Source organism: Sturnus vulgaris, chromosome 1, assembly GCF_052056855.1.
Source record: "Sturnus vulgaris isolate bStuVul1 chromosome 1, bStuVul1.hap1, whole genome shotgun sequence".
NCBI lineage: Eukaryota > Metazoa > Chordata > Aves > Passeriformes > Sturnidae > Sturnus > Sturnus vulgaris.
In genome coordinates this window covers 63,157,787-63,180,179 of record NC_142243.1, presented here as the reverse complement: position 1 = coordinate 63,180,179, position 22,393 = coordinate 63,157,787, and the positions used below count along the sequence as shown (strand labels likewise).

At 39.6% G+C, this 22,393-nt stretch overlaps 1 protein-coding gene across 1 annotated transcript in view; it reads left to right on the top strand.

The window, feature by feature from the left end:
- The first annotated feature begins 976 nt into the window (after positions 1-976).
- Positions 977-22,393, top strand: part of TPPP (tubulin polymerization promoting protein) — a 63,141-nt gene continuing 41,724 nt past the window's right edge. The window contains exons 1-2 of the mRNA XM_088168234.1: positions 977-1,174; positions 14,337-14,567. Of these exons, the coding sequence (XP_088024360.1) occupies positions 14,341-14,567 (227 nt within the window). The 5' untranslated portion in view covers positions 977-1,174; positions 14,337-14,340. The remainder of the gene's footprint in view (positions 1,175-14,336; positions 14,568-22,393) is intronic.

The window sequence follows — 22,393 nt, the reverse complement described above, 5'->3', positions numbered from 1 at the left end:
AGAAGATCAGAGATCCGGGTACCAGCACATCATGGTGTGTGTCTGTGGGTGATGAGTGAAAAGCCAGTACAGTGGGATTGCAAGTCTTAGGAACTCCATGTACAGGGTACAGCAGTGGGATACATTGTGGATCCAGGGGTAGACTGAGTATCTAAGGTCAGCTACTGGAGGAATCCACATTATACATATGGATATATTTCCTAATAACACACTTCCATCCTGATGAGCCCAAGGGCAACAAGATGAGGCCATTGGTGCTGTTTGTGCCTGTGTGAGTGCAGAGTGTTTCTGGCTGTATTGATCTGTGCAGCTGTGCACGTATGTATGCACGTATGTTTGTATGTCTGCGCCTACCAAGAACTCATTTAGTTTCCCTACTAAGTACCAATGCAGGCTGAGGATTGAAGGGATTTTGAGCAATCCTGGGGAAAAGTACTTGGAGGTGTTTGCAGATGACATTGATTTTGCACTTATGAGAGATCACAACTTAATTTGCCCTACACTACCACAAAACCTTCACTCATACTACAGCCAAATTTAACCCTAATGTGAAGATCCTTTTAAAGTCCCTTTATGACATTCTCTAGGTCATTTCAATAATAGCCTTAAGTTACTGAAATCAGTTTATAAGCTAATTTTATAATAATTTGTAAACTATTGTGTATCCTTAGGCAAGTATAGGTATATACTATTTTTTTTTTTAATTAGCCATATATACCTCCTGTATTTGGAAAACTGAGAATCCATTGCACATTAGCATCTTGCTCTCCTCTCTCACGACTGCGGTAGATTGTTTTAACTTCATTCCAGCACAGCAGCAATCCATTTCAATTCCACCAAGCTCTGCGGGGTCATTGGACTCTGGTTATAAATTCACAGATGAGGCTGACTAGATTCCTGCTGGCTCCTGGACTGTGTCTGTACTCTAGGATTTTGGATAGGATTGCTCTAGAGAAGGTTTGTGGCTGCGCCTCTCCGCTGTGCCGGCCTCAGGCTGCTCCCAGGCGAGAGGCAAGCTAAGGGAAGGCGAGGCTTTTACTGCATGCCCACAGGCAGCACCACACAGCCCAGTCCTCCACCTGGTTTTCATTGACGTCGAAGATCCCGGCTCCAGCACAGCCGAGCGGCCATCCAGACCCAGCGCGGCAGGACCGGCGGACATCGCTACCCCTCGGTGTGTCGGCCGAAGGAGGCACAGGATGCGCGAGCAGGGCGAGGCTCCACCTGCCGCCGCGCACCTGCCGCCGCGCTGCGGGGCGAACGGGGATAACGGGGAATAACAGGGCTAACGGGGGAAACGGGGCCGGCGGGAGCGCGGCGGGGCCTGCGGGCCATGTAAGGAAGGCACCGCCGGTCGCGCGGCCCCTCAGCCGGCTCGCGGGGCGCGGGCGCGGCCCCGGCCGCACGGCGCGCGCCGCCTATGGGCGCTCGCGGCGGGCGGGCGGCGCCGCGCGCCCGCCAATGCCCGCGCGGGGGGGGCGGTGCCGCTGCAACGGCCGCGCCGGCTGCGGACACCCGCGGCTGCTTCCGAGCGCGCCGGACGGAGCCCGGCCAGCCCCGCCAGACCTGCCGCCCTCCACAGCCGGCGGTGAGTGCGCGGCCGCCGCTCCCGGGCCGGGCGAGCGCCGCTCCTCCGGGGGTGGGTGGGCTGCGTGTCGTGTGCCGTGCCCGCTCCCTCCTTCCCATCGCGCCGCTAATCGATCGCCGCTCAGCTGCCGAGGGCGAGAGGGGAGGGGGCGCTGCCGGGGGTCTGGCGGCTCCGGTACCCCCTCCAGGTGCCAGCCCCCACCGGAGGAGCGCCCGAGCCCAGCCCGGCGCGGCCGCCGCCGCCCTCCGTTATGTAACGCCCGCGGGGGGCTGCGGGCGGCGGCCCCGCGTCCCTCCTTGGGGCTCACCTCCCCTTCTGCGCTCCCCTCCGGGAACCGGGGACAAGGGGCCGCCGGGGAGCGGGGCTCGCCTGAGCTGCGCGCCTTTGCCCGCCTGCGGGTGGGCTCCGCGGCCGCATCCCCCGATCGCCATCGAGGAGGGACGCGCGGCCGCAGACAGCGTGGGACCGACCGGGGCGGCTTCCCGGCTCCCGGCGGCGGCAGGTCCGCGGATGGGCGATACCGGAGGCTGGCTGCGGGCGGCTGGAGAGCCCCGCGCTGCTCCCGCGGGCGGCTCCCGGGGAGCCGGGATGGAGCCACCTTGCGCGCACACACCAAATGCTCCGCAGTCAACAACAAAGCCTCAGCCGCTGCTGCTGCTCCTTGCGCTCGCGTAGAGGCAGCGCTCCCCTTTTATGGAGACCGATGCGGAGAGGCTATTTGCCATTTCTTTTCTTTTTTTTTTTTTTTTTTCCTTGAAGTCCCCAAGCTGTAGCTGGAGGGGCTTCGTCGCCGAGAGCCGCTGCTGTATAGCGTCCTCCACAAAAGCAGCATCAGGTGTGGGAGACCCTTTAGCGCCTGCGGGGTGGTACCCGTAGGTGTACAGCCGTGTCCTCCGGGGTGGAAAACAAGGACGTGACAAACGTGAATTCGTCTGTAACCTCGGCTAGCTCGTTTGAAAATAAATATAACCCGGTTGCAAATATTTCTCCGGTGATGGGTGAAAGCTCTTGTACATTGGTGAAATTATTCCAAGGGGAAGTTGGGTGCATGCTGCAAGATGCTGAACGCACATGCGAATAGCATCTTAAACGCTGACAGCTTCGAATCATGTAGGAGATGCTGCTGACGACCAGTTTGCCTTTTCATGTTTTGCAGGCTCTACATGGGCAGGTTTGGGAGGGGGCAATTTTTTTTTCAGATTTTACGAGGGTTGCATAACTCCTCATGTTTATTTGAGAAGAAGAGGAGGAGCAAACCCAAGCCCCAGCCTGAAATGAAACACATGATGTGAGACTGTCTTTTACTGAGCCGTCCCACTGTTTTCTCAGCTAGCATCATTAAATAGCATGCTTTAGAGGGGTTGGAAAGGGTTATCATGATAGTAAAACACTAAGATTTGGAGTTTCTTTTCCTCTAGTGAAAACTTTGAGGAAAACCAAAGAGGTACCTTCATAATCTTAGAGGTACTTTCATAATCTTAGTCTTAAAATAGCATTACTGTTTATCAAACCTATACAATTTGTTTTTTAAATGGCAATGGCCATTTTTCTAATCTTCTAGTGATGAGCACTTCTTTATGTTTTTAGAGACCCTATCCCAACTCAACTTTTCATCTCCCCAATCCAAAATAAAATGCTGTTTTGAATGCCTTTGTACATTACTGGGTCACAGTTATATGCTTTTAAATAGTCCATCATTTGTAACTGCTGAAGTGTATGTCCAGTATTAAATTATAGTACAGTGTAATGCTTAGACAGCATGCCATGCAAGGATCAAATTGCAGTAAAGCTCACAGGAATCTCCTGCAGTGCTTGCACTTGACCCCTGTAAATCTAAGAAAGGATATTTATAAATGGAAATATACATCCAGCAAGTAGTTGTTTCTGTGTCATATTTAATCTGTAGTGAAAAATAATGTCTTTCTATTTAATTTTTATAGTAGATATATTCATTCCAGTTATTTTCTGGAGGCAGCTGTGTGATAGAAGCTATTTTTGCTTCTTGTATCTTGAGCTTAATTTGAAATAATTAAATAAGACTCTGTCAAGGAGTGAGGTAGTCAGTTACGTCAATTTATGTTAAGAGTATTCTCATTATAGGTAGAAGCAATTATTTGTACTCAGTATATCTCATAGTGCTTCAGAGAATAAGCCATGCAATGTTTAACCTTGATAACTTGCTCTCAAGTGATAAGCTAAAATACAAATGAAAATAATATCAGATATTTTTCTTGCTTTACACACTTTAATTATGTATGTCTCTAGTGTGGGGATGTGACCATACTCACAAGCATCTATGTTTATATATTATTATATATATATTTCATATGTTACAACGAGAACAATCATTCTGTGGCATAGTCAGTCACGTCCTTTTTATTTGTACGTGTGTACTGCTTGAAGGCTTGCATAAATGGAATGGATTCTCTTCAGCAGGCAACAAAGTTTGTTTTTGCCTCCCCCCGAAACCCATTTTTATGCTGTGCCTAACTGAAATTAAATGCAGGTATGTGATTTCCACACCTACTGTTTCTCTGCCGTATCGGCATGACTGCAGTGGGCAGAAGTGCTTCTAGAAGTCTCTGCCAGTTAGTTGAAAGGAAATATTTTGCTTACTGTTTGTATTGTCATAGTGTCTGGAAGCTGTAGTCAGAGACCTTTACTAATCTGTTATGTCTAGTATAATGGAACAAAAACTTGGGCATGGCCCCCTAAATATTATGATCCAAAATAAAGAACAAGGAACTGTGAGTGGTGCAAAAGAGAAATCAAGCTGATGTTAAGAAGAATACATTAGTATGTGTGTGTGTTATCCAGCTGTGTACTTTCTCATTCTTGTGTAAGAGCAAAGGGAATTCTAGAAATTAGTCTAAGTCTCCCACTGTTCTATGAGGGTTTATCCTTGGGACATGTGAATGGCTTGGGTTTGGGGGATTTTGAAATGTATCTAATTTGACTAAATAGTGGAAATCAAGGTAAAAAGAACTAAATCAATCCAATATGAACACACTACCTAATTTTTACAGTTTTTTAAATTTAAGGTAATATTTTAAAATTTTGAAATGGAGTTTTCATTTCAAATTCCAGTTGTACAGGAAAAAATGTTTCTCCTGTATTTCATGTTGTTTTTCTATTTCCTTAATGTTTTCTATAAGCTGTTCTAGCTCTTTCTTCATCTTATCCCCCTCATGTGCCTAACTCCCCCCCCTCCAGAAATACGTAATAGCAACTACACCTTCGGCTAAAAGACACTTCTGAGTGAATGCATCACTCTGCCCATCCAAATTGCCCATACATAGAAATGCTTCAAGAATTTCCCATTTCAGTGTAGATTGGTTATTGGGATACTTTGGAATAGTGATGAAAAGAACTGTACAGTGAAAGGATGTTACTGGTAAAATATGTAAAGATGGTCTTTAAGTACCCAGAGACTGTACATGTGTTACAGGACAAGTATGTGTATCCTGCTCAGGTTTCAGGACACTCTTCCTCAGTGGGTGTTTATCTCAAGTGCTGACAGAGCAGAACAGACTGATTCTTTGCTACTCAGTTTTCTTGGCTCACAATGGTATGTCCATCAAAACAGTTGGGAAATTTTTCTTTGTTGTTGGTTGTTACATGTGGTGGGTGGGAATTCACTTTGCTGCTGCTAAGAGGGATTCTTAACTCTGTCAGGACTCTGAGGTAGCTGTGGAGAAGCTTAGGCTCTTACTCTTGCTAGTTGTCTTAAGGTTCCCTCTTTCTTTTCCTCCTCACCCTTCTCCTGCCTTGTAGTGTCCTGAGTTTGTGGTATGAGTTTCCCTTGTCCTGGATGGAGACCCAAGAGGTGACAACCAAGAGTTTACAGATCAAAGGTTCGATGCATTATGTGGCTGATGAAAAGATAAAAATGAATCTGCAATGTTACTGTTTTAAATAATCATATGATGTTAATTTTTGCTCAGTTTGGCAAATCTCAGGAATATGCTTCTGTGTCAGTGTTCATATATTGGGAGCATCTGACAAAATGAGCACAGAGAAACTTGTAATTAAAAAAATCAATGAGATAACAGTTTTTGCTTGAATCTCTGAGGGTTGCAGTCCTAGTTCAAATTCTTAAATGGTGTTTTATTGGATCAATGCAAAGAAAATTCTTGCAGTAGTAGTGAAAATGCTAAGAGGTCTTGCTCACAAAATTCTTTTTTTCATTGTTGATGACACTGTTTATTTTTAACTTAAAAACAAACCTGTTTCAGCCTGTCTCTTCTAATTTGAGTATTGGAAGGAGTAGTACCCAAATATTTCATCTTAGAAGCACTTAAAGATGTGAAAGAGCTTACTGATTTAGTGAAGGAAGTATTTCCCTTCTTATTTTGGACCAGGCTGTGGGTGGTTGCAAAAAAATCTGTACTTATTGGCTAGTTTATTTTTGTGGATTCAGACAAAAGTGAGGTAGCAGATTTCAAGAACATAAGGGATCTTTAGACAGTCTAACCTGATTAATGTATTAGCTACATTCAGTTAGTTATCCGAGAGCAATAACCTACATTTGGTAAAAGTCTGTCTTTCAGAGAAACTTGACTAAGTATATCTTCTGTATTAAAGGCAGTCTAATGTGCAGACATGAGGAGGTGAATTATCTGCAGCTCTTCTTGGAAGTTACCTTTAGTACCTGGCATGGTTGATTGTCTCTTCATAGGGAGGTCATATTTCTAATTTGTACTGGCATAGCCTGAATTTTCAACTCTAGAGTTTTTTATATCTTTGGCAGTAAAGAGCCATTTAGTAGGTGATCCAATTTCTCAACAGAGGTATTTGGATCTCTCAAGAATTCCACCAATGTAATTTGTAAAGTGTCTTACGGTAAAACATCTTGTCTCATGATTTTGCATCTCTTATATCATCTTCCTTTCTTTGATCAGAGGTGATGCTTTGTGACTACTAAATAGTACAGTGCTTTCAAGTCTCTGTTAGCTCAGTTTTTCTTCGATTTAATTCTGTCCTGTCAATAGTTGGTTCTCTAGGTATGTTTACTTATAGGTGGCACTCAAAGTCCCCCATCTTACTGGAGTTTGATCTTTCTGTACAATCTTTGATCCACTTTCATGGAGTGGATCTTCATTACGCACGGCATTTCCAGAAATATTTTGAAAGGGTTCTGTGGAAGTTCCAGGTAAAGTCTGGTCTGGGTGAGGGTGGTGGGAGGATACAATATACAGTGTGTGAAGAAGTGAGGATGAGCAAGCTCTACAATTGTAGTGGAACCTGTACTTAACTAATCCTAAAGTGATGACAGGCCTAGCATGTTATTTGGAGCTGTAAATTAATTGTATGACTAACCACTGTGGAGAGCAGCTGTTGTCTTCCACTCTTTTTGGATCTGTGATTCCAAGTCTTTTTTTCATACACCATGAAAAAATACCTCATCTAAACACTTAAGTCTCCTCTTTTGTTGTGCTTTAATTGGTGTCATATTCACTTTCACTTGTGAAGGCGGTTCTAGACACTGGTTTGTATCCTTGCCTCTGTATGAAATTGCAGAATGTTTGTGCCCAGATTATTCATCTACCAATGACAGCAGCCCAGCAGAGCTTAGGATGAGTACTTAGAAAGTGGAACTCTCAAATGGAGTAGTGGCATAATGGAAAAAAAGCATAATAAGGGTTCACCAGTGTATGTTGTAGATGCCTTAATTATGCTTTTGCCTTCATAGTTAAAACCTTGTGTAAGTGACACGGTGGTATTACAGGATATTGTGGAGCTAGTTAAGAGTTAGCTAGATAGACAATTTTTGTCTACTTTTAAGTGTTGTCAGGTGAACATGTTTTTTAAAAGAAATAAGTTGCAATACATCTCTTACTGATAAAAGTTTGTGTGTCTGTGTACAAGTGCTTTGTTTATATAAAGAGGTGATATTTATGAAGTGGTTCTTTGAAAAGCAGGAATGTAATTTACTAAACTAAACTTAGTTTTGTATCTCAGGTGACCTTGTAGAATTGCTGAATAGCACTAGTTTTTAGAAATACAACAGTAAAAATAATTAGTTAGCAGTCAAAGTAATCTCTGTGCTTGACAATGTGTTTTCTAAGTTAGATCCTCTAATGGCATATGTGTTGGCATATGTTCACAGTCTGAAATATTGTTTTGCTGAGGAGGAACGCTGGACAGGTTAAGTAGGTACCTTTTCTGTTACTGTGTGTGTGTTCTGCTGAAGGTCGAAATGTGTATGTGTGATCTGGCCAGCCTTGCCCTTGTCCATAGTGCTAAATTCATGTATATTGTTAAGAGAACTTGAGGTTCAGCCATGCAGTTCCTCATAAAGCCTGCAAAAGGATTTCATTTTCTTTAGGTAAAGATGGGTTTAACTGTAGATAGAGTTGTTAGCTTTGCTTGTTTTGCAGTGGTCTCTGCTCATTTGCCTTCTATGTTGTATGCTAGGGAGAATGGGTGGCTGCCATTCACTTCAGCATCACATGTTGAGAAAACCAGAGCATATCTCTGAAGAGAAATGCCTTAACTCTGGTTCCTACAGGTAGCTGTGAAGGAAGCTTTAAGAGCAGTCTAAAGCATTGCTTTTTATTAGGAGGCTGTTGCATTTCTCCATCTGTTTATCCTTCCCTAAGCTTGAATGTTTATGCAAAAATGTGGGAAAAAGATTCCATTTGCTGTACTTTGTCTCTGCAGTTTTTATTTGGCATAAATAATTACAGAGAGAAAATAAATGAGAATTCCCTTCCATTGCAATTTTGTAAAGTTTTTATAACAAGGGAAAGATGGATCAAGTACGAAAATAAACTAGATGCAGTCAGACAAATTCAGATGCCTTGCACAGTTTCATAATTCATTATTCAGTTAACTCATAAAAATAACACCTCCTGTGCTTATTGAAAAGTTGCTTTTTTTTTTTTTTTTTTGCTTGGATTGCCAGAAGGTCTTTAGGAAATTTTAGATGGCAACTATTTGTGGTGCATTGGATGAGTTTTACCAACAGTGCAGTAACAGATTCTGATAAAAATTGTGTCCTAAGACCTGCATGCTTACCAACACTTGGTGGGCTGGAAAAATGAGCAGGAGATTGGAAGGTAAAATCAGATAACACTGAACATATAAAACTAGTTGTCTGGGGTGTATGGTAGAAAGAGTTAAGAAATTAGGGAGGTATCAGGGCTAAGGTTGAGACCCTGAAGAGACAGTGCATTTTAGGTTGTAGGAGCCTGAGGAATTTACACTGCAGACTTGGGTTGTTAGCTAGATGATGGCCTTGATGCTCAGTGTAAACATAACTTTGGGGTCTTGGGTTGTGGTGTTGTGGGTTGCACTGGAGGTGGGTATTACACCTGAGAAAGAAGCCTGGCCTGTGCAAAGGGGTGTGTTACAGGCAGGAGGAGACACTAATAGTTTATTATTCATTGCAGCTGTGCCATTGTGCTGTTGAATTCTGTAAATTCATCAATCTTAGCAATCTGAGAGGTCTGCTTGATTCTTGAATGATTCTGCTGTTAAACAGTGTGAATTGGAAGTTTCCTTTAGTTCACAACTTGACTTTTGACCTAATTTTATCAAATTCTTGGTTGATAAGTATTCTAAGGAATGGACAGTTTTAAAATACACTGCCTTTTGCATTAACATGAATGTATCTGAGGCTGTAATAATGCTGTAGTAGTCTAGTCTGTTGTTCTGTCTTAGACAGTTACACTCATATTTGTTTCCATGGCAGTAGATGTTGTGAGAGGACTTCCATTAAAACTGTTTTTTAACACTGTTTAAAAATTGCTGCAAATGAAGGCTAAGCTTTAATGAAATTAAAGGTGAGCTAGACAAAGCAGATGAAAAGGTACATGGTAGAACCCAAAAAAATAGGCATTCAGATTTTTGTATCCTGCTGATATGTATATCAGCTTTAAGGTGTGCCAAGGGAAATATATGTCAGATATTAGGAAAACGTTTTTCTCGAAAATAATGGTATAATACTGGAATGATCTGTGGAGTGGTGGAATGGTGGTGGAGTCACCATCCCTGGATGTGTTTAAAAAAAGACTGGATGTGGCACTCGGTTCCATGGTTTATTTGAGGTGTTAGAGCATGGGTTGGACTCTCTGATCTTGAAGGTCTCCTCCAACCTAGTGATTCTGTGATATATGTGTGTGTATATTTATTTATTTATCTATATTTTAATATTTTTTTTAAGAAAACAGTTTTTTGATGTGGGGATCCTAAAGGGGTTTAATGGATTTGCAAGTAGTGATAATGTATATTTATTTTCTTTATCAAGTCAGTGAACATTGGTTCTTAGAGTAGTCATTACATTCATGTATCTGCTTTATGTGATCTTAATAATTAAAGTAGTGTAGAATATGGGTCCCAGGGTCCTCATGATGATATGAATATTGGCAGCAGAAGGGACATGTTTCTTCATCCCTCTCCTTTGAGTTCCCTATCTGTGGCATGGCAGCAATGGTAACTTGTGTTAAAAATACTGAGCTTTCTGCTGAGCAAATAAGCCATGAATTAGTTGCCGGGGATGGGGCAGTGAAGGTGCTGTGGTGAATTATGACTTAGTAGGATAAATGCATATTCAAAGAGCTGCATAAGCTTTTGAAATTGTTGGAAAACATACTCTGGGATTTAGTAAGTCTTCCTTGCTGCTGAGAGATGGATTACTTCTAAGAGCAATTCCCACAAATCTAAATCAACGCTATACCAGAATTCCTGCAATTTTTGGACATCTGGCGAGGATGTGGATAACTGAAAGAGTGTAAAGGAATATAAATCCTTCAGTAGAGTTGGCCATTTGTCAGTACTGAGGCTTTGGATATTCACACAGCTCTAGAAATTGACAACTGAAATTCACAGAAACAGTTACTTCTTCTCCCATCTTTTATGGAAGAATCCATAAAAGTTAATAAGTGACTTTATCTAGTGGAGGTCTCTCAGCTGTCTGTCTGCAGATGAGTATATATTCTAGTGTCTGGCTAAAAGGAAGTTTGATGGTATTAGAAAACTTTTTGTAATGGGTTAGGTGCATGATGAGACCACAGATCTGCACTTTTGGTCTATTTTGCATGAGATAGTCATGAAATCAGTGGCTGACATCAGTTAACGTGAGTTAGTTTGATCCCTGGCTTAATCTCTGTATAATGTGCTGTATTATTTGTCTATTGCAGAGTGAGGGAAGGGACAAGAACTGTTTCTTCATGTCCCAGTTTCCTTCTTTCTCCTAGCTCTGGAAATTGGTATTGTCTAATTATGTACATATTAGACTTTTTGGATGATGATGAAAAGCATTTCTTTGGTTAGCTGTAATGGTTGTAGTTGGCATCTACACAGCTCATGCATTTGAACAATGGCTTAATTTTGTTTTACTGAATTTTAGATTTGGTATTCTAGAGTAATCACTTTCTTTCATCTTTCACCTATCCTCTTGCTATGGCCCTGCCCGTAATTACTCCTGATCTAGCAGAATCTACCAAGCACCTTTGGATTCCTTTGTCCAGGGAATAAGGGTAAGGAAGACTCAAACCAGCATTTGATCTTGAATTTTTGTCAGATAGATGATTCTTTATTTCTGTTTGAGAGATCATTTCTTCAACATTACGTGATCTCCTTCCTTATCTGTAATCACTAAAAAAAGATGAAGGAGCTGGCCCCATGTCCTGTGTTGTGCAGTTCTTTACCTTTTAATTATAGTATCTTAATAAATGTAGTTTCTTCACACTGTGTTGTTTGTAGTGCTAAGAAAGAAAAGCTTAAATTAAGACTATAAAATTTTTCATAAAGCCAGGAAGCTTCTTTTTAATATATTTCATGCTATTACATAGGATTTTAACAAGTAAACTGTAATTATGAATCAACAAGGAGTGTCCATGATAATATTTGGCAACTACTGCAGAGTCCTGGTTTTAATCTCTACTTGACTCTCTGCTTTAGATGGCGACGATTTATTTGAAATGAGTCTGGTTTGCATACCAGATTTCACCATTCAAAACTAAAGCCTTTTCTGTAGTGTGTCTGCTCTGCCTGATCAAGAACTACTCAAAACATCCCAGTGCAAAGAACATATATTAATGAGTGAGAGAAATAAGTCTGGAACTATCTTTCTGACTGCCAAATATGTTCTTTCGAGCATTCTTCCTATATCAGGTTTATAAAGTTTCAATTTATTAGCTATTGAAAGTAAGTAAAAAATCCTTTCAGTTGATACAGCTATCATATTAAAGACTGTATAAGACAGTAAAACGCGATTCTGCTGTGCTGTGCAAAGTTGAGTTACGGTTTTAGGCAACAAAGCATTAAGTTAAGGGTCAGCAAGGCACTGATACTGGCTAAGGAAAGATTTTGTTCAGGAGGTACTTAAAAATGTAGGTATTCATTATATTTTCCAATTTCAGATGGGACAGAGGGTCACAGATGTTTTCTTGTTTATAGCCTGTAAACTGTGCTATGGTATCTTTTTAAGACACTCTGAGTATAGCTTCTTAAGAGCAAGAAGGAGCTACCTCTGAAATTTTCTTGGAAAGTTTATTTGCCACAAGATAAAATTACAAATGGATGCAAACCATACATATTTTACCATGGCAAATTTCTGTCTTCTCCTGTCCTGTTTCTGGCATACAAAGGTAACTTTGGTTTTTAATATCCTACACAGACTTTGTTTTTTGCTGATCAGTACTCTCTTTCTCTAGCCAGTTAGTATTAGCTGGTTCTCTATTCCAGCTCCAGTTGATTTGAAATGGTACAAGCTTGGAAGGGACTTCTGCTTTTGGAAGTCAAGCTTCCTTGAATATAGAGGTACATAATAGATCTTCATGATCTGATTTTTAATGAAATACTCTTTTGTATGTGTTATGTCAACAGTATTTTTTTTTTTGTTTTTTTTCTTATGTTCTTGACTATTGTTTTGGTAGCAAAAGACTGTAGCCTGATGAAACAGAAGATTTTATATAGACACATTTTGATAAAAATATATGCATCTATAATGTTTGTAGTAGCTTGCAATTTACTGTGCATGCTTTTTGTTTTGGAGTTTCAGTGTTGGGATGCTTTCAGATAAGTTTTTTGAGGTAAAATTCCTCTTTGGAGAGTAGGCAATATGCAAAGGAAATAGAAATGGGAATTGGTTACTTTTTAATTAACTTGACATTTTCAAACTCTTTTCCCCTCTGTGCTTCTCTTTTTATTTCATAGGTGCACATGCACAATTCTCAGGCTACAGTTAGTAAATTTCTGTCATTAATTTTAATTTAAGATTTTAGTTTATTGGCAAAAACTTGTTCTGACTGTGTAAACAAAACAGGAGGATCCCTAGGCTTAAGATATAACAAGGGATTTAAGCATTTACATGAGTGTTTTCAAAAGAGGCAGTAGTGATTTGGCCAGCTATGTTTCCTCAAGTGTGAAAGACAAAGGTCTTTTAAGTATGTTTTAAATTAAAAGATTCTTTCTAATCAAAATGCTTAACAATAACTGCTGCATAGCAAGTAGCTATGGTTAGTTCTATTCCAGTGTGCAGGAAAGGGTATGTCATGATTGTTTGAGTGACAGAGTTTAAAAAATATAGGAAGAGGTAGAATTTTAGAACCCTTTCCCTTGCTGAGGCATTTGTACTGATTTACAGTAAAGAAACTAAAAGAACTTCCTACTGATGAAGAAATTAAACTTAACTAGAATAAACCTACCAATCTCAGCATGTGCTGATCACATCCCACATACAGCTGGGATTTCAGGAGAAAGGCCAGGTAAGTATGATGGACTTTCCAGCCCTTATCTAGCATTTGCCAGATTTCTGATACTTGAACCATCTCTTTATGGGTTAAAAATTTTAGCAGCACCACCGATGTGGCTCTGGCAGCAGTCTGTGTGCAGCTGTTTGGGCAGGCAGACAGTGTACCCTGTGCCGAGGCTTCTTAGTGCCTCTTACTTCTGCCATGCATGGGTGGTAGAAGGCAACGTGTGACATGCTTCTGACACTTCAGGGAGTTTTGTTTTTTTTATGGAGACACCTGAAAATAGCAATCTATTGCTCAGTTTAAGGTTTCATTTAGAAGGCAAACTTATACTGTATGTACTTGGAGTAATCTGAAAGTTCTTGTCTGCAGTAATGACATCGCTTCTCAGTATGTCTCCATCACAGATGTGTTCATTCCAGATGAATTCCACAGCTACAGTTCTTTGGGCATAAACTTGAGAAATAAATGGTCTGGATAACAAGAGAGACTTGTCTTGTACTTGTTAGCCCTTACATAATGTAGCATAAGGGTTCTAGCATTAATATTTTTGCTGTATTTCAAAAATACTTAATTTTTCAGTAAAAAAGAAATTAAAAGCTAAAGTCCAGAAAATAAAGGGGTGTTTCTTTTTCCTTCAGAAATACAAGTGCCTACAGTGTAAAGGGCATGCTTCTGTTCAAATCAACAGAGTGACTGTGATGATTGCCATTTAAGAAAAAAAAAAAGAGCAAATATTAAGTGTTCTGTTGATGGCTGGTGTAATGATGGTGAAACTAGTTTTGTGTCCCTAGTTTCTTGCCCTGCTTTTTTTTTTTTTTTTCAAATGTACTAGATTTTTTTTTCCCAGATGGGCACAGAGTTACATAGTTCTCTGTTTAGACTGATGTTTGATGGTGGAGGGTAGTGAGTTCGTGCTAACTTTATACACCATTTATTCTTCATATGGACTTCATATGTTGTGACATGGGCTTCTAGCATGTAGATTGACAGAAAGTAATCTAGTGCAAGATGATGTAATGAGTTTACCCTCCTTTTCTTTGTAGCACAATGGCTGACAAATCATTGAAACCAACAAACTCCCACGAGGGAGCTGGGGCAGGAGAACTAAGTGCTCTGGAAGAAGCCTTTAGAAAATTTGCTGTGCATGGTGATACAAGAGCCACGGGAAAAGAAATGCATGGGAAGAACTGGTCAAAGCTATGTAAGGACTGCAATATCATAGATGGGAAGAATGTGACAACCACAGACGTTGACATCGTCTTCAGCAAAATCAAGTAAGTTTATGTTAGCCATAATTTCATTGTCTCCCTCCCCCGCCCTCCTCTGATGTTTTGTACATGCTGTCTAAATTTACCTTCTGTTGCTTTTGATGTTGTGAGACACTTAAAAAGTCAATCTTTTTCTTGTTCCTTTACAAAATTTTCTTGCTTGGTCTGAAGATACAGCTTTCAGCTTACATTGACTTCAGTTTCACAGGTGTTACACTATACAAACAGTATGATGTGATCAGGATAAATGCAGGCTATTCCAATAAACTGGACTGCAGTAAGTGCTGTCAGTGTTTCCTGAAAGATATCTGAATGAAGTCAGGATGTTAGGATGATCTTGCCAAAGCTTGGCCTCAGAGGACTGAGGCTAAGGTAGGATGTGTACTAAAAGTCAATATTCTCATAACAGTCACGATATCCAGGACAACACCTGTGCAGGTTTGAAGTGAAGGGCCATGCCAGACTTGGTGAATATGGGATGGTGAGCCTTGGCTGTGATGAATTAGGATTATCTTGGTCGTCTCATCTTACTTTTGTGACTGGAGCTTCAGTGAAACTTTCTCCCCAGTTGAGAACCTATGCAGGTTTAGTCGGGAACTTCTCAAATCTCAGAGAAGATACTAAAAAAAAAATGTTAACAAGGAATTAATCTGTTATGGCATATTCTGTATGAAGCCCCAAATAATTTTTTTTGTTTTGCTTTATGTGTAGAATTGGATTATTTTCACCTTTCATATTTCCCTGGCATCTGATACGATAATCTTGTATTTTGTGCTTTTTAATCCCACAGTAATTGTTTAAATTGTCTCACATGTCATTGTGTTGAGGGACATGCTTTTTAAAGGGGTCTCTTAATTGTACTTGGAGCTTGTAGGAACACTTACTTGGCTTGTGCACTCAACTGTTGTGGTGTAATGCTGGGAAAACATACAAACTGCATTGCTTACAAGGTAGTTGGAAAATCTTGATACAAGCACTGACAGTTTAGACTGCATGAAAGTGGAGAAAAAGGCAGAGAAGAAAAGATCCTTAATCTTTAAAATTGTTCAGTGTAACATACATAATTAGAATGACCTTACTTATTTGATTGATTTCTTTCTTTGTTTATTTTCTCCTTGGGGATCTTATCTAGATAACTGAAAACACTACATATGCACACTCTCACCCTCTTGGCCTTGTGTCAGTCCCTAGTTGTATTTTCTTGAAAGTTGTGTAAATGGAGTTAGATATGCCATCAGGGAACTGGCTTATCTGGAATGGATGTTTAAGCTATAGGGTTTTGTTTCTTTCTTGATCTATGATATTTTCAAATTTGACTTTCATCAGCTTAAAAATTTGTTTTATTATTTCCTGTTGGTAAATATAATCTTACTGCTACTTTCTCATATCAGTTTCTGGGCTCTTTAGTGACAGCATGACCCCATGATATGGCATAAACAGATGTGCAGCATTAGCAGATGTAAAGAAGTATCATGTTTGGTGACTGTTGGGGCAGAAGGAATGCAGTCCTATTGCACAGGAGTGAATTGTAAGGTGGCAGGTACCTGAGGCTCCAGGGGAATATTAACAAATCCCCTTGGTGCTGTTGAACGCTTCTGTTGAAGCTCAGCTTGGGGATTCTTGTCTCTGTCTCTTGAGGGGGAGGGCTAGCTCAGCAGTTTCTCTGACCTCACTCCCTTGACTGCTGTTAATGGTTGTCATTTCTCTTGGAAGAGGAATGCCATCTTCCCCTCTATCCAGTTGTCCTGGTTTAACCCCAGCCAGCAGCCAAGCCCCATGCAGCCACTTTCTCACTCCCCCACCAGTAGCACTGGGGAGAGAATTTAGAGTAAAAATTGGAAAACTCATGGGTTGAGATAAAGTTTAACAGGAAAAGCAAAAGCCATGCACACAAGCAAAGCAAAACAAGGAATTGATTCCTTTCTTCCCATGGGCAGGCAGGTGTTCTGCCGTCCTCAGGCGAGCAGGGTCCCGTCACATGTAACAAGTTGGGAATATAAACACCATCACTCCAAATACCCCCTGCCTTCCTCCTTCCTCCCTCCACTTCATTTACTGACCATGATGTCGTGTGGTCTGGGATATCCCTCTGGTCAGTTGGGGTCACCTGTCCTGGCTGTGTCTCCTCCCAGCCTCCCAAGCACCCCCACATTCCTTGCCTGTGTGGCAGTATGGAAGCAGAAAAGGCCTTGGCTTTGTGCAAGTCCTGTTCAGCAGTAACAAAAACATCTCTATATTATCAGCCCTGTGCTCAGCACAAATCTAAAACACTGCCCCGTACCAGCTACTGTGAAGAAAATGAACTCTGCCCTAGCCAAAACCAGCACTATAGTATTTAATAGCTTAGTAGATAACTGCATCAAATGCAAAAGTATCTTAGTTTTAATTGTTTAATTTTTTGTTCATTCCTCAGCCTGTACATGCAACATGTATTTTATAAATTATTTTTTTTATTTTTAAATTATATTGCTTAAGTGGCATATGGGAGCTGAGATTTGCTGTCTTTATTAGGAAGGTCTATATTTTTCAAATGTGTGTTTTCAGTAGGTATACTTCCACATTTTCTTAACTGTTGGGATTTTGTGGGCTTTTTACATTTTTATTCTTGAGTGCATGTGTCTGCAATTCTTTTTAATCTAGGTCACATTTATTTCACATATAATCGTTTAGGTTTTAAAAAGGGAAGATCTAATGGCTATAGGATCTCAAGTGTTAGTAGTATACTTTAGCTTAGGAGAGTTAAGCATAAGGTGGGTATACAAGATTTCTTGAGCATGTTCAGACAGCTGTTTTTCCTTGCTTTCTCTTTTGCTTCACATTTAACTCTAAGCTCTGGGATTATGATAGATTTGGTAATACATCAAAGCAGGCATACTCACATAATAAACTCATACTCATTTTTATTTTGCAAGCAGCTTTTTTGCAACAGAACTGCATGTTTTTTTTGACAAACCAAGTTTTTCCCCATCTATGTTAAATGTAAAACCTTAAATACTATAGAAGAATCTCCAACTCCCTCCAAAAGTGCAAAGTGCAACTTCCATGCCTCAGTAAGAATTCTTCTTAAGGTTACCAGAAGGCTTTGTGCTTCACTCTTGGTTTTGGGCTCTTGAACTAAAAGTGTCTCGTGAGATTAGCCTCAGCCTGGGATTCTTATGATCAGCCAAAGTGATGGTTCAGTGAGATAGGGCTGGTGGATTTTAGCAGTTGTAGGCTAGCTGGGGAACACAACAAACACTAAAAAAGTGTTTGCCATACCCAACTACAATTGCCATCTAGCATTGTGTTAGAACTTCCAAACATATTTTCTGTTGGTTCTATTACTGGGAAGCCACTGTCTGTAGCAGGGTTGTTTTCTAGCAAGCTGTACTTAGAGTTCATGACAATGGCACATGTTGTTCAGACACTAGAAAATAATTAAACTAATAGAAATGTTCCTTGGATTTATAAGTTACTATGTATAAAGCCCACATTTGTTGTCTTGCTAACTTTGCCAGCCTTCCTTTATTATTCTAGTAGATACTAGCAAAATAGATAGGAACTAAACGTTGCTGATCGGGTAAAGTAACAAGGAAAATTAATAAGAGATATGTTTACCTGAGAGCTATTGAAAAATAATGTTTTATTCACCAGTTGGCAGCTTGCTCTGCTCCAGGGGAGATTTTACCTCTGAAGTAATGAACATTTTTGTAGACTTAGCACCCCCTCTCCACCCCTGCCAAACCAAGTGAACAAAACTTCTGAAAGTTTTAAATAGTCTGTGATACTTCCTGATAGCTGGGACCTATGTGTCTGTCTTTCAGAGATTAGCTCATTTAAAGTTGAGTTTAATGTTGTTATAAAGCTTGAAGAAATTGCATTGAGCCATTGTTACAAATAAGAAAATAAGTGTAGAGTGCATGAAGATGTCAGGTAAGACTGAAATGAAATTTGTCTGTTTATCTTGCATAAAAGGCAACTGAAGGCCTTTATGCGAGCACAACATTTATATGTACTTGAGGATAAGAAGAAGGAATAGTCTAATAAAAGAATCCACAGTAGTAGACATGAGAGAATTATTGCTAGAATTGCATTTTTTGGTAAGGAAACATGTGAATTGGATGATGTCTCCCCTCCCTCCCCCAAATATTTTTGGTTTAACAGTAATTTGTAGAGTTCCACATATCCTTCAAAATTGGTGGGTTGTAATGTAAGTTTATGTTTGTTAAAATTGTCAGCTCAGAAAATGCAAGAAATGAAGCAGCAAAGAATTTTGCAATGGAGTTACTTGAAATGAAAAGCTAAACCCCGCTTATGAGAGTAGCTACATGTATGAATATTTATGATTTACATCCCTAGAGAGCAGAGTTAAAACACCTACATTTATGCCAAATATTTGGATTGCATTAATGCAGTTGGAATGGACTGCAGTTTCTGTAATGAGTAGAAGAGTAAACTTTTCTTATTTTTTAGGTTTATAAAGCATACAATAAAGCCATCTCTTAAAATGTTATTAACTTTCCATGCATCCTGCACCTGGAAGAGCAAAAGAAATTGTGAAGAGTGAATGACGAAAGTTCTGTGTTACCTTATGGGATGAAATCTGTTAAAAAATGCGGCAAAGCCAACAGAAATGTACATAACTGTAAATGTAATTATGCAGTAAGCTTTCTTTTTTGTAATTTCATGGTCAACACTTGAATGTTGTAGTCCTTTCTTCATATGTTCTTTGGACTACGTAAAACAGTAACACCAGTTGTAGAGTAAATTTTAATTTCAAAGCTAGTTTTAAATTACCTGCTTAAAGTTATGTAAAAATCCCTTCTGCTTATTGGTACTGGGAAAAGCTTTCCTCCGTAAATGGCATAAATGAAGCAACCTCTTCTCAGAAAAAAAATGGCTTATGTGATTGTTAAAAATAAAAAGCCTGAAAATACTTCACAGGAAGTGATTTTTTTAACTGATCCATAAATTCACTGCCATACTTGAAGACAAAGAATAAGTCACAGTCATATTCTATGGGAAAGGAAGTTTTCATAAATTACTGTATCTGAAGTATTTGTGACAACACCAAAACTAGTAATCCAGCTTTCTTTGTTATGATAATATTTTCAATTTCCCTGTAGCTCAGGTTTCTGCTAAAATGTAGGAATTTAGTATAAACATCTTAGTAATATCAGATCATTCGAAGCTTTAATTTTTCACGTACTATCTGAACCATATATAGACATTTTTCTTTTGTATTTTTTTAATGAAAATCGATAATGCAATCTGGGCCTACTGAATTTAGAGACATACAATATGCAGGCATGCAATAGCATTTGAAGATGGATATTTTTCATGACAGTGGGAATTCCATGGGCATCTTTTCAGTAGCTGAAACACTTGCCTACTTTCTTGGAAAATTTCTTCATTAACTGTTTCTTTTCTGGTACTCTTCTGGAGTTCCAAAAGTTTGTAGGCTGTGTGTCTTTTATTTTGCTTGCAGAGTGCAAGTATGGATTTAGTGAAACTTGTTGCCTTGGAGAAAGCAAGGTCATTGGTGACAGAGGACAAGGGCACTGAAGAGTTCTGCATTTGGTATGAAAAACAACATGTGGCTGCATTCTTCTTATTCCAGCAAGACGGTGAGACACAACAGTCTAAGAACTTCAGGATTTTTGTATTAAGGAAAGCAGAACACCCAAGAATAATAGATGCTACTGAGCTCTGACCAGCATTCCGGCATGTTGCCTTAGGAACTTAAATTACTTTGTTTATTGAGGGTCAACAACTGCTCCAGGGAATTTGATATGTTGGCTATGCCATACACATACTCCACTTGTTGTATGTAGTTAATGTGGTAATAGTAATAGCCCCGATATAAATACCTCTGCTCTTATTTTAGAAGTGTTACCACTCAGCATTGCAAGAATATGTTTTAAGCACTGCCATAAAGCTGCTAATTCTATGACATTATTAGACAGAAAAATAAAAATATTTCTGTTTACACTGGCATGTTACTATGGTTGCAGGCAGGCCTGGGTGACGTCAGCCCTTGGATCCATTGAGAGCATTTATTTAGGTAGTCATCTCCATGGAAACATTTGTTTGTTTTGATGTTACTATGTGTTAAATTTTAAACAAATTTTTGCGGTTCTATACTGGATTGTTATTGAAGATTAGTTAAGCTACAGAAGCTTTGTAAATATACCTTACTCCCTGCCCTCTAAAATATTCTTGGTAAAAGATCAAGTGGAAGCATAATTGTCTTCTGAAATTCCATTAGTAGTTCCTGATGTTGCTTTGACATGTTTTCTTGTTGCTGAGGAAGCCTTGTATTCTAAAGGCCATAAAACTCTCCTCCATCTTTTTGAGAGAGGTTTTGTTCCCATGGAGAATCTTCACAACACACTTTACTGTGCCCTGACTTTTGAGCAGACCCACCCGTGCGCTGTTCTCACTGTCTTGCACACTTGGCTGTTTAGCCTAATTCCCCTAGCCTGGATCAGTCAGGTCTCTGCAGGAGTGCTTCCACCTGAGAACAGCTGGGCCTTAATTCACCATGGCTGCAAGACTTGAAATAGCTAATGTTTGCTCGGGGAAGCTGGCAAGGAGACTCTCGGCAAAAATGAGTACATGCTTTTCCCATTTGTCAACTGTAATTTAATTGTTGTCTTTATTCAATAAGTATGATGCTTCTTGCTTTCTTATTGTATTTGAAAGGACTAGTACTTTGACACCTGAGCTCATTCAAAACAAATACCTATCCATGAGGTTTATTTGAAGTAAATAGTCTTTAACTGAGATTTTTACTGAAGCCTCTCTTAAATTTTTGTAGTATTTAAATAGGTGTGAATTGGTCTTTATATGTAAATGAAGCACTTAGTAGTTGCAAGCTGTGTTTTATATCCCTACTGGAGACATTCTTTTGATAGTGACATAGAAAAGGATTTTTATAATCCTACTTTATGTATGAAGTAGGCATAACAATAAGCATTTGTATTTTAATATGTCTGCATCAGGAAAAATTTTTAAGTGGATATAGAACAATATGCAGAGCAAAATCTTTTCTGGTAAGTCTCAGGCAAACTGTGAAGTTGTGCATTTTTAGGTAGAAATGTACGTAAGTTTCAACAGAAAGTGTTCTTTTTTGCCACATCTATATTTTAGTTAAAATTAAGATCCAATTGCCTTTCTTGCCTAAAGAGCCAAATGTAATGTTGTCATTTGCACTTTTTCCTTCTAAAGTTTTTTATTTAAAAAAACAAAGCAGCTCTTCTTCTGCCAAGAGGCATAAATTGTAAAAGTAAAACAATGATTGCATACAAGAAGGAAGGTGGTTTTAATTTCACTTGCTGTAACACCAGCTTGTTTTAAGCATGTATCATGGGAAAATTTTGTACCTGTAATGTTTTTTGCTGATTAGGATTTTAAAAACGCCATTTTGCATGAGCAGACATCACATGAAAACCTATAGATATGGTGGTGAGTGATTCATTTCCCAGCTGATATGGAATTCTGCATGATGTCATACACAGTACTGTATATAGCAGCCTGCTTGGTATTTGCCACACTTTGTGGCTTATTCCACTTGTGTGCTATGAAAACTTCTACCAGTTTAGAGTAGAAGTCAGTTGTTGTTTTGATTTTCTTTTTTGCAGGTCAGTCTATTGCACCGTAATTTAAAATACTTGCTTTTCATTTAAAAAAGCAGCTATGTGAAATCTGCCTTAGTTTTACTGACTAAAAAAATCAAGTAACAAACAAGTATTTTCCAGATTATTAAGTATCAATTTTGATTTAATGGATTGAAGTAGAAGATGATTAAGACAAAGAGGCCAAGGTGGCCTTGTCTGCAACAACCAGGTGAT